The sequence below is a fragment of the Bacillus rossius genome (assembly GCF_032445375.1).
Source record: "Bacillus rossius redtenbacheri isolate Brsri chromosome 9 unlocalized genomic scaffold, Brsri_v3 Brsri_v3_scf9_1, whole genome shotgun sequence".
Taxonomy (NCBI): domain Eukaryota; kingdom Metazoa; phylum Arthropoda; class Insecta; order Phasmatodea; family Bacillidae; genus Bacillus; species Bacillus rossius.
Window position 1 is genome coordinate 3,365,752 of NW_026962012.1, and position 12,827 is coordinate 3,378,578.

The 12,827-nt window shown below is 39.3% G+C and overlaps 1 protein-coding gene across 10 annotated transcripts in view; it reads left to right on the plus strand.

Moving 5' to 3' along the window:
- LOC134542726 (NAD kinase-like) overlaps nt 1-12,827 on the plus strand; it is a 238,143-nt gene that overhangs the window by 79,215 nt on the left and 146,101 nt on the right. The window contains exon 1 of one of the 10 annotated variants that reach the window (XM_063387213.1): nt 7,343-7,481. The exons of 8 other annotated variants lie outside the window; for them this stretch is intronic. In XM_063387213.1, coding sequence (XP_063243283.1) covers nt 7,411-7,481 — 71 coding nt within the window. In that variant the 5' untranslated portion in view covers nt 7,343-7,410. Of the gene's footprint in view, nt 1-7,342; nt 7,482-12,827 lie in introns of those variants that run through there. One more of the 10 variants, XM_063387215.1, reaches the window with a different exon arrangement.

Here is a 12,827-nt window from a genome sequence, read left to right on the forward strand (position 1 = left end):
GCATGTGTGTGTTGTGCTCTAGAAGTAGCTAGCGAAGGCACTGTTAGTTGCACGCTAGTTACGTAGTGGTTGTGAAACAAACGCATCGACTTGCTTCTGTAGCTCTTCAACTTTGGGTTGTTTGACGGTGCGTTGCGCAAGAAAACGTGTCGTTTAATGCTAGCTTTAACGAAATAGATATTTTCTGAAAACAAATAGATAGTGTCACCAATATTTCTGCATTAATGTGAAAACTGGCCTGTGCCTGCATTTTGGGCAGCCGTGACTAGGATAGCATGATTACAATTACTGATAAGGATCTCCTGCCTTCCTTTTGGTCACCTCTTGCAGTTAGATTTGGTCGTATCCAAAATTATTTTATTCGAAAGTTTGAGATAATATTTAGAAAGTTTACAATACCTACCTTTGAACAGATTTGATAATGTTCTTACTAAGGGAGTTAATATATAAATATATATATATATATATTTATATATATATATATAATGTACATAGTTAATCGCAAACGTTTTCGTCCACGAACTTTGTTTAGACTGGAATAGTAACGCAATAATATTCGTCAACTTCGTTGACTGTGTTGAATCATGCGTGTCTGTGAATCGATACAGAAACGTATCGGGTGCACTGATTCAGTGTTAACTTGAGTGTCTTCGAGTAAGCAGCCACCTTCACGATAGGACGAGCGAGATAAGAAAACTGTTGTTGAAAGGCAACGCATTATACAACTACACATGGACGGAAAATCAAAACGAAATATTGCTGAAACTACGGGAATACCACGAACAACAGTAACTAGTATTATCCATTTATATAAAACTAGTTCGTCTGTTAATAACCCAAGAAGCGGACGACCAAGGAAGCTGACTTGATAAGACAAGCATTGTGCGGTCGGTGAGAAAAATCCTCGTGTGTGTCTTGTTCTGCGCTTCTATCTGCTGCAGAAGCTGCTACGGGGAGGAATTTTTGAGGCGGGTGATTTTTACTGACTAATGGAAAATTCTGTTTATTTGATTCATCTGATAAACGACGTATGCGGAGAAAGATCTCCAATGTACCTGCACCCTACAGTCAATTATGGCGGTAGAGGCATAATGGCATTGGGATAATGTTGGCAGCTGGGACAGGTAACTGTCACGTTATAATACCAGGAACTATGGATAAGATGGTGTCTGAATATATTAAATCAGAATCTTAGGCCTAACGTTCAGTAGCAAGAAAATGATTTGAAGAATACCGCTGGGGTAGTGAAGGAATGGCTGTTCTACAATACACCTGGACTCTTGAAAACACCACCACAGTCGCCAGACTTAAACCCCATTAAGCACATGTGGGCTATAATAAAACAGAACATGAGAAAAACGGCTGATTAAAAGTGAAGAAAATATTTGTGTTTTTTCTAAAGAATGAAGCAAAATCGGCCCAAATATCCCACCAAAACTAGTAGAATCAGTGCCAAAAATCCTGCAAACAGCGAACACTTAAAAAGGAAATTCCACCAAACCAGAATTGCTGTGTGCACGAGCATAGATCCAGTGATCTAAATATCATTCTTCTAAATGTTGCGCCAAAACATAATGGGACTACTAGATCTTAGCTTGCGTGAAGTATATTTCAAACATTTCCTGTTTACGAAAACAGGTGGCAGCAGTGTCGAAGAAATGTTTGGTGCATTTCTATTGGTGGACTGGAACGACATTATTTGCTACGAACAATTGTCTCGGCGAACAAATGGTTTATGCGATTACCACAAGATAGCAAGCAGCACACACAGTCGCTGCCTTATCTTTTGAATTCTAATAACAACTGAAAACACATACTGGCATTTCAGAGTTAATACAAAACGAAAGTTGGAAAACATGAATATGTTTTGACTTAAAAAAAAACACTAATTTTATGGAAAGTTATCATTAGGAAATAAAATGTATAACATTAAACTAAAAAAAAAAGCATTTCATACATTTAAAATATGGGTATTTCGCCTGAAGTGGTTGTACCACCAGAATAAGTAAAAAAATGTATACGTGTGTTATATATGGTCTACAATTTTTTTAATCTAATATTTACGTCTGATTAAATGTACATGCCAAATGTTCGTGAAAATGCCGGCCATATCTGCTGGCGCAGAGTCTATCAGAGATCACTGCTATGAACTGACCCGAGTTCACGTGGAAGTGCCCAGTGATCCTCGCTCAACGGGACAACAGACAATGTGGTCGAACGATGATCAAACCGGCTCAGGACTTGTGACCACGCCTGAACTCTTATGGTGCAACTGGCCATTAGCATCGTCACATTTCTGCACGGCTTTCTATTGTTTGATGTGTAAACATCTTAGCCCTCGGTATACGGTATTTAGTGGGAGTAATTTTGTGAAAATTGAACGGAATTCGATGAACGGAAATGTGACACAAAGATGGCGGACCCACGTGTAGCAACATAAAATCACATAATCGTAATTTTAGTAAACATTGGGTACATACGAATCGTATTGGTGTGCCAAATGAAACTTTATGATAGTGAAACTACTTTGGAAAATATTAATAATTATTGCATGTTAAAGTTATAAGTCGTGTGTCTTTACCAAAGATTCTGTTTTGTTTGTATAACAAGATTTACAAGGTAGTCTTAACCTGTATTTAAACATATACTTACTTTATTCTATTTTGGTGTAACGAGTCAATTTTATTTGTTATTTTCGACTCTGACATTAATTTGCATGTTGTTATTTATTATTTTATTCGTGATAATTTTTGCATGAACATGCTTTAATTATTTTCGCTGTACAAATATTGTATGATTTTTTTTCGCCGACTATTGGGACATGTTTTAGTAGTGTGTCGCATGACATAGAATAAAAGAATGTAGTCAACTTTGCCGACACAACTTGCCCGTACCATAAGCTCCAAAGCATCGTAGCTGTTTCGAAACTACCTATAGCGCACCAAGTGCGTTAAGGTTACTGCCATTTTTAACTGACTTAGTCATGTTTTGAAAAGGGGAAATATTTTAAGTCTTTTTTTTTTTTTCCTAAAATTAATTATTTTCGTATATTCATCACCCTCGGCATTATTTTAAAGAATTCTACGTTATATTCGCAAATACTGAAAGACTTTTTTTTTTTTTTTTTTTTTTTTTTAGTGCGTCTCAGGACAAACCCTATACGCTCTGGGTCGCGGGCGGGTTGTTAGGAGTTAGCATGCATCGCGGCTGTTAGTAGGGCAGTGGTCTGGTGTTGTGACAGCAATTGAGGACATGGGAAAACCAGCACAATAGCTTCGGGTAACTGGGAGAAGCCTTGCGACAGAGCCGCAGGAATTTAAAACTGCATAAGCTGCAATAAATTACAGGTTAGGCCAGGTGTAAATTGGTAAGTTGTTAGTTAACGTGCGAGAAGCTTGTGGAAAGGTGGAATGAGCGTTGGCGATGTGTGTTCCCATTGGCCGTTGGCCCCAACCAGTAGGGTGATAGCGCGGTTACTGTGCTCGCGACAGTCATGGGGGAGAAACTCTTAGACTGAAACCTCGTTTTATGAAGTAGTTATGGTCCCACACGTTTTAGAAAAATCAGCGCGATGTGGGAGCTCGAAGAGTTGATGGAATGTTCACTTGGAGCGACGCCCACGCTCACCGCCTCATCTTCCGCACCAAACGTCTCTTGGTGTGTGCCTGCAGGTGTCTCGTAGTGAGAGTCACATGCAGAGGACGAAGACGATGATGATGAGGAGTATAAAGAGGCCCACAGACTCTGGCCCACACACCTGGTGACGTCGCCAGCATGGCGAACATAGCGAACACAGCTTTGTTTGGCCAATGAAACCTGAGATGCAGCTGGCGTAGCGAACATCGCGAACACAGCGAACATGACGACCTGTGTGGCCTTAGCTTGGTCGCACTTCTGTACCTCCCGCCTTGTTCTGTGGCGACAGTTTGGCAACCTCGCTAGGCGGCGCGTGGCGGTGTTGCGGAAGGGCAGGGCCGGGTCCACGCATGCGCCGAGACGCCGCGGAATGCGGAACACGGCGGGGACCCGCTCGCCCACGCCCCTGGCGGCCGGCGGCTGAAACACTCCTGTCGCTCGCACTGCGTGTTCGCCGCACCCATTGATACGTACCGACCACTAGGACACTACGAAGATATCGATTTTTCGAGTATATGGCTCAAAAGTTGCTTTTTTTTTTCATGCTGATAAACAAAAAAAAGGGGGGGGGGGGAATAATCCTTTGATTTGAGCAAATTTCTTGACATTTGGGGGGAAATTACAAATAAAATACAATTAAACTTTACCCTCAACATATACAGGTAATGTTGTTTGGCTTTTAAAAGCGCACAGGAGCTTCATTTTAGTGGCCTGATATCAAAAGCATTTTCTTTACAAACCATGCGCGCTTGGTTTTGAGTTCGCGGATTAGGGCTTACACTTCCGTAAATTTGGTGAATATTCGGGGTAAGAAAAGATACCTGGAAAATGGCAAGCAAGCTGGGGTGTTTAGGATACATCTGATGGGAAGAATATCAACACCTAGTTTGAATCTAATAGTTTTAATTATGCATCGCTGCGGAATCAACCAAACAATATTAAGTTTATAGTTAAAGGATATGACTGAATTAGAAGGTAAACACGAATAGAATAAATGTAATTATCCTAGGTTACCCTTATTTATTAGGACAGTAGCTGAGAGAGCGAGAAAAAGAGAGAATCTTCAACGCCAATAGTGGATATATATCTGTCGTGCGGTTTCGTGGTGCTGCCCTGGATTAAGAACTATTGCCTACATGATGTTTCAACGTATTTCGCTGCCATGCACTTATTTATTAGCCTATAACGCTTTCTGCAAGTCGTTCGCAGTTTGGCTACTGAACAGCAGCCTGTGTTCCTCATATAAGTCTGGTCTTCTGTATTGCGCAAGCCTACTTGGACTGTAGAAGTGGGTGAACTGCTTGCTGCTCGGTTCGAAAGTCCCGTACACGTGGAACTGCTTGATTGGTGTATTTCTCGGCCTTTATAGAGCTAGAGAAATAAACGGTATTCTCTGCTGGACTCATGAAACATTTTATGTCTTTTTCAGACAAAACAATGTTCTCCGTGGATTCCTGGTTGCGTTGTCTCTTAGGATTTTTTTTTTTCTTTTTGCTACTGTACTTTGATATAAAGTACCTGAATGACCGAGCTTTGCTCGGTATTTTTTTTGTAGATTGTGTTTCGTATAAATTATATTTAAATACGAATTACATGCTGATGAAATGATGAAATATGAATAATTATTTTTTCAGTCGCCACACGTAGTGATGCACGCTGTCGTGAAACATCTAAATCATAAGACCTTTCTGCTCGTATAATGTTAGTCAAGTTTTGCAAGCATCTTACTTTAGCAGCACGTGTGGGACGAGCGGAAACCTGATTATTTTCATGAAGGTTTTCTTGAAATGAGTCTTCACTGTGTGAAGTTTGAGAAACCTGACCAGTTTGATGACGATGTTTTTCAAGGTGTTCTTGAGACGTGTTGCGGCTTCGTGAAGTTAGATTGTTTATAAGCGGTTTTTTTTTTTTTTCAAAGATCGTTTAGGCATTTTTAAGTGAACACATGAGTTAAAAAGACACAAATAATATAAGTAAACAATTGATTTTCTTGGTCTTACCTCAAACCAAACACTCATTGGCTTAGTGTTGCTTAACAACGCCATCTACTGGAGTAGCTTTAGTGTTGTGTCGTTAAAGTAGTTAGTTGCTCCCAATTAAAAAAAAAGTATTATTACTCGCCAATAGATGTCAAGATGAGTCATTTATGTTTAAGTTGATTATCGATAAAGTTGATAATTGAAAACACGGATAAAACGACATTTTCTAAAAATGAATCCTAGCTAGATCGATTTATCGCCCCTGAAACCTCCTGCATACTAAATTTCATGAAAATCGTTGGTGCCGTTTCCGTGATTCATATTATATATATATATATATATATATATATATATATATATATACACACATATATATATACACACACATACATATATATACACATACATATATACATACATACATACATACATACAAGAATTGCTCGTTTAAATTAGAGATTAGGGATATTACATAAATACGATTATCGCATAAATATGATTTTAATTTCGTAAGGTTGTCGCTTCTTTAGGTGATCGTAAATACAATTAAAGTTTGGTTGGGTTAGATAAGCAACTGATTTAATGCAAATTTTTTTTTACATACGCTATTGCAGTTTTGCACTATTTGTTATGAAAAATATTCAAGAATGCAAAATAATAAATAAAAATAATATGAAAGCATAAACCCACAGGACAAGCCTAAATCAGCTGATGTGGAACAGATGGACCCAACGATGTAATTAGTCTGGTATTACGGACAACACATGAACAGTAAATGCAGACAGACAACAAACCTGGACCACGCAGCAAACATTCTAACACGGCGATGGAGATGAACAGGTATTATGGACAACACAACGACGACAACACCTGCGAACAGAGTTGGTTTCCTTTGACAAAACAGATGCGACGTTTCGGGAACTGGGCATCTGTTCCCGTTATCGGGCACAAACTGACATTTCTTATTTTGCGTTCTTGAATTTTTTTTTCCATGACAATATTTGTGAAACTGCAATGGCGTTGCAAACAACAGCACGACAGACTTCAGGTCTGCAAAGATGGCCGATGTGTTTGTGTTGCGCGGGGTGACGAAAAGAATTGCAGCACAGGGGAGCAGTGCGCATTTACCAAGGTCTTTTTTTTTTTTAAACATAAATGTGCCGAATAGGAAGTCGCTAATACTACCTGAAACTGGGCTCTTCATACCACGGAGGATGATGCTCACCATACTGCTGGTTGATGTGTCGCCTGCTTCCCGCGGAGAGTTTAAGTCACTGCAGTCACAGCCAATGGAGTAGTGCCGAACTGGCGACTATAACTTGAGCAGAATTTATTTTACGGACATACGTTCCTTTGGCAAAAACATTTCTTGTTCTGGCATTCTCTGCTGCCCGTTAAATATTTATTCCCGGCAATAATTTTCGAACGTGTATATCCGCTGTAGTGCGTGTAGTGCCTCTCTTGGAGGCCGTCTACACGTCACACCTGCGATGACGGGATGAGAAGGGGAGGGTCTCGCAGCAAAACTCCTGCTAAAAAAAAAAAAAAATCCCGGTCGTGACTCTACCTGGAATGGAACCCGGATCGCCTCGGCTGAAGGCTGACGGGGGCTATGGTTTTTCGTATGGTGCGCGGGGGGATTATGAAGGGGAGTGGTGGGGTGGCCCGCCGCAGGGGGAGGGGGGTAACGGCGCGCGGAGAAAGTCGACCGGGCGTCGCGCGCAGCTCAGTCCGCGGGCTGGCCTGGCTTGGTGCGAGCGTGAGCGTCCATCGTGTCACGGCGACCACGGCGACCATGGCGAGCAGCTCCCCGGACAGCGGCGTCGCCGTCGACGAGTGGTCGCTGGAGGAGCTCATCTCCATGTGGTGAGTCCTGCCCGGCCGAGGACGACGGTAGTTTCCCGTCTATGTATGAGTGTGTATCGAAACCCACTCAATGTTAAATATTCACCTTTCTTCAACAATTAAAATTTTGAAGTCCGTCTACAACAGTTCGAACCTCTTAACGGTCCGTGTCCTTATCCTAATCCTAATCTTAATCAATTACGTCACATTGTCACACGGAAAACTGCCCTGTCTACAATTACGATGTCAGAATATACTGACTGATTTACAAAATAGTCACCTGGGCACAGTTAATATAGAGCGCTAATATATATATATATATATATATATATATATATATATATATATAGTGTTCATGGCAGTTCAATGATTACGCAACAATTACGAATGTTCATTTTACGGGTGAAAGCTTTTGTGAAAGCTTTTTTCATCTAGTAATTAGGTTAGGCAAAATAAATTGAATACTAATAAATGCATTCGTGTTTACACCCTTTTGTTTTTGTTTTTTTGCATATATATATTATTTCAGAAGCCGAAGATAACAAAAAGAATTTTTCAATTTAAAAGCACATTTTTGAAACGTGAACTGGAAACTGCAATTAGGATGAGTGTAGTATGCTACCAGAGGACACCGTTTGGGATAAAAAGGTTCCAGTTGACCAGTGTATTCGTACCTGGGAGATTCAGACCATTGTACACAACATCCAGGACTAATCAACGATCAGTATCCGTCGGACACAATTCAAGACATTTACATTGTATACGGGCGTTTATTGAACCGCAGTTCACGAGTGCCAGATTAATATTTTTTTTTTGTAACTTGTGCTGATTCGAACATTTGAAATGCAAACGTAGATAAGTTTCAAAGTTCAGATTACATCTCCAGATGCTGGGCGAATCGTTGGGGGTTTATCTATGATATTATAGATATAGCTGATTTTAACACCGGAGAAAGTTGTTTATTAACATTTGTTTGCAAGTTACGAAAGTTCGCTGGCCGTTTTGTTACCCTGGGCATTGTTGCGCGCGCCGTGTTGTAGCAACTTTTCGCGCACCTACTAGTTAGTAATAGAGTTCATTTAATGAACTTAACACACATCTCTCGGTATTTGACAGCTTTGTAGGGTGGCTGCCTTCTTTGTGGTCTCTGTTATTCTTTTTAGAGTCAGATTATTGCGTAATCAAGCCGAGCTCTTAGTGACAGTTTTTATTTGTATTTGTTAGTATTAGAATTATATAAATTATGTTTACGAAAACTGAAAAGTCAACAGTCGTATTAATAATAGGTGTATATATATTAAAATCAATATTAAAATGTTAACGAAATATAATTTCCCACGAACCACGTGTTCACAAAACACTATGTAGATCGTTCCGTTCTTTCGTCTTGTGTTAGTTTGACAGTACTCGTTGCATTTTTACGATTCTTCCTAGCGACTTACTTTCAAGCTATTAAACAATCTTCTGGCACATTAGCCTTTACGCAGCTACGATTTGATTTGCTGTCCAGTTGCTAATCCAACTTTCGAACATGTACCCACTCCATAAACTTAATACATCCATGTGGTGGTTCTTTGTGCCCTCGTTTCTTGTGCTGCGATGAAGCTGTCTGCCGTCGGTCACCAGAGCACGTGGCAAGTGAGAAGCAGCCTGTCACGTTCAGCGAGCAAGCGGGAGTGTACTGTGCGTGCGCGGGAAGCCTTCTTCCACAGACGAGAGAGCCAAACGCTCGATCGTGCATGTTCGGTTTTTTTTTGTTCATTGTAAAAGGTTAGGTTAGCTACATTATAAATACTTTTAAACATTGTGGACGGTGGATTTGGTTAGGATAGCTACATTAAAGATACTGTGAAATCATGTAAACGGTTTCCTAGCCTTGGATTGCTACATATTAAAAAGTTATTTGCTAAGCAACCATAAAATGATTTTACAGTATTTTTAATGTAGCTATACTTACCTAATATAACCAACCATCCACAATGTTTTAAAGTATTTATAATGTAGCTAACCTATTCTAATCGACCGCAAAATTTAATGCCACACCGGTTTATACAATGAGATAGAAAGAAAAAAAAGCGAGTATGAACTTCGGGTAACTTCGGGTGTGGCTCTCTCGTCTGTGAAATGAAGGCTTTCCTGCGTGCGCTCACCGCCATAGAGAAGCGACAACCGCCTAGTAAAGCCTTTGAATATATATACTGTATAGAAGTCGTGAGTGGATAGGATTTACCCTACGTTTTTCAGAAGCGTATGATGAGCAGCTTGGGAACTTCACCGCTGCAGTGCGCTGCCGTAACGCCCTGTATCGTCTTAGTTGTTATTTACACGTTAGAGCGCAGCGCTGTCGCCCGCTGTCATTCCCCGCACCCCTCATCCATCATTCACTGCAGCTCAACGTCGTTCAACGGGAGGGGGAAGGGGTGTTTTAAGAGTTCGGCACTTGTCCGCTAGGGACCACCACAAGTCGATGCCCTAGAGATGGTGGCGATTGCGGCGGTGAATTAACCAACTACCTCAAAACCGTATTAGAAATTTTAACCTGGGCTGGCGACTTCTATACAGTATATATATTCAAAGGTAAAGCGGAGGACAAAGGCAGGTGTCATGACACTTGTCTCAAATTTGGCACCCTTTTACCAACTGTCACTTTAAAATCAAAGCAAAGCATGGTGTTTGTTTGCAAACACTGACAACCATATCAATTTGCTTACAAACCCAAATGATAGTATAGCAGTGGGCAAAAGGATACGTTAACAATGGGTACTGATTTTGAGAACTGTAAAATTTGAAACATATTTCATGAAACACTCTACATGATTTTCAAGGAAGACTAGGGTTCTAAAATTTCCGGGAAAATTGAATCCAGGAAAAAAACCAAGAAAAAAACCAATTTTTCCGAAAAATTGGAAAAAATATATAAATTCAAATTTAACTTATTAAATATTATTAATTACTGAATCTACTTTTATCGTTATAAATATTTAAGTAGGCTATTATGTTTTTATTGAAGGAAATTTAGTAGTTTTGAGTTTTGTTTGTTGGCAGTTGGTCAAACTTCTTTATAACTTATAAGACAATCACTTGTGAGAGATGAGACATTGTTGTGTTGGGCCTACAGCAGCAAGATTGTTTACTTTCTGTTTGTAAATTAAAAGAAGTAAGTATATTACAGTATACATTTGTATTTTTAATATTTTTAATTGATAAATATATATTTTGGAAACAAATTACAAGTTTGTCCTTCCTAAAACCAATTGTGACAGCTCTAACAAAGTCTGAATCAGACAGTGCACTTATGTCTGATGTTCCACATTTCATCTCTGAGTTATGTAAAGAAGTAATATCTTCATCTGCAGCATCACCCTTGACGAAAAGCGAAGAAGCCAAAGTTGTGAAAGTACTGCAAAAATGCAAAGACTTCATTTTGAAGCCTATACACTGTGCTGCAAACTTGCTCAATCCAAGATAGATGATGTTGAAGTGCTGTCTGCCATAGATTTCATCACCAAACTAACACCGAATCTTGGACTAGATGTAACTTCTTTATTATCAAATCTTGCTGAATTCAGGACATCAACAGGATTTTGGTCAAGAGATGCTATATGGAGCACAGCAAAACATGTTACACCAGTCATATGATGGCAGGGTTTGTGCACTACACAACCTTTATCTAACATGGCAGCACGATAATTGTCATTACCACCTTCATCTGCTGCCTGTGAACGAAATTCGTTTCAGTTTGCTGCAATACATTTTAAAACTAGAAATCGCCTGACTGCAGATAAGGTACAGAAGATAGTGTCTATCAGAAGTAAATTACAATTTAAAGAAAATACTCCTAGACGGAGGTCTTGTCCTAATGTGCATTGTCATTCATCATGTGCCTGTAAACCAGAACATGTTGCAGATAGACAAAGTCAGGAGGAGGAATCAAACATTTCAGTCAGACTCAGAGTCATCAGAATTGGATCTAGAGATACAGCCACAGGTGATATAATGCCTAGGGCCTAACCTACCTACTGTCCTGAGTGCCTACTACAGAAATTGTATGTACATGTTCATTTATATATTCAGTCTTTTTAAAAGTGTACTTATATAATATACTAGCTCCCCGACCCGGCTTCGCACGGCTATAATAATGGAAAAAAATTAAAACACATCTCCCATTTACAGTAATGGTAAATAAAAATAAAATTCAGTGAAAATTTATTACAATGCTGTATAATGTACCGGAGAGAAAATGAATAGCACCAATGGTTTCCCGACTCGTGCACGCAACGTACAACTGATGTACCCGTACTTCGCTACGGCACTCTACAGGCAGATCTCTTGCGCCGCGTCACTGCCGCGCGATGCCTGTTGCCATGGAGACGCAGAAGGCATGAACAATGCAAAATCCTGTTCTCATGCAGACAAAGTACCCACTGTTGCCTGGTTTTAACCACCCATGGGATCTAATTTTCGGGAAATGTCATCCTGCGTAACATAAGGAACATTACTGTGAAGTTTCAAATCTGTAAAATATATATACTTGAAAAAAAAAGGGCAATAAAAAAACAAATTGAACACAGAGGAAAAAAAACAATAGTTTAGGTTTGCGATTTAAAGTGATAAAAAGTATTTAAATACTAATTGAACTCTTATGAGGGTACTGATTGCTTCGTTGTTAATATCACACGGGTGTTTTTTTTACTTGTATGGGAAAATTAAGAATGATAAGGCATCTAGTGCGTGGCAACAATGTTAATAGGCAATAGGAAATAAACTTCTAGCGCCTGCGGCATTGTCAGCACACACTTCGTACGTGTACTGCATGTTGTATCTAACCCCTTCCAACGCATTTGATTCTAAATTGGACTTTTAGTAAGGATCCCTAATGTTATTGATGATATAATATACCCTATAGCCTTCCTCGATAAATGTACTATCCAACACTGAAAGAATTTTACAAATCGGATCAGTGGTTCCTGAGATTAGCGCGTTCAAACAAACAAACAAACTCTTCAGCTTTATAATATTAGTATAGATTAAGAAACAATGCTGAGCACTATGTAATCATGTTTCTATAAATCATTTTCATCAATGTGAAAGTAAAGGGTTTTTATGTCTATTTATTTATGTAAATTTTTATTTTTCCAATTTTTCCATACAATTTGTGTACTGATGGGAAAAACCAAGTTTTCGGTGTTTTTTTTCCCCAATTTTTCCTGGTTTTTTCCCGGCCTCAAGAACCCTAAGGAAGACTATAATAAAAATTTCTCGCAGACTCGGTATAATTTGTTAAAAGTTTGTTAAGTTTTACATTTGTTTTGCATTGATATTATCGGTTTCCGTTACACTGTTTATATTAAAGTACAATCTGGCCAT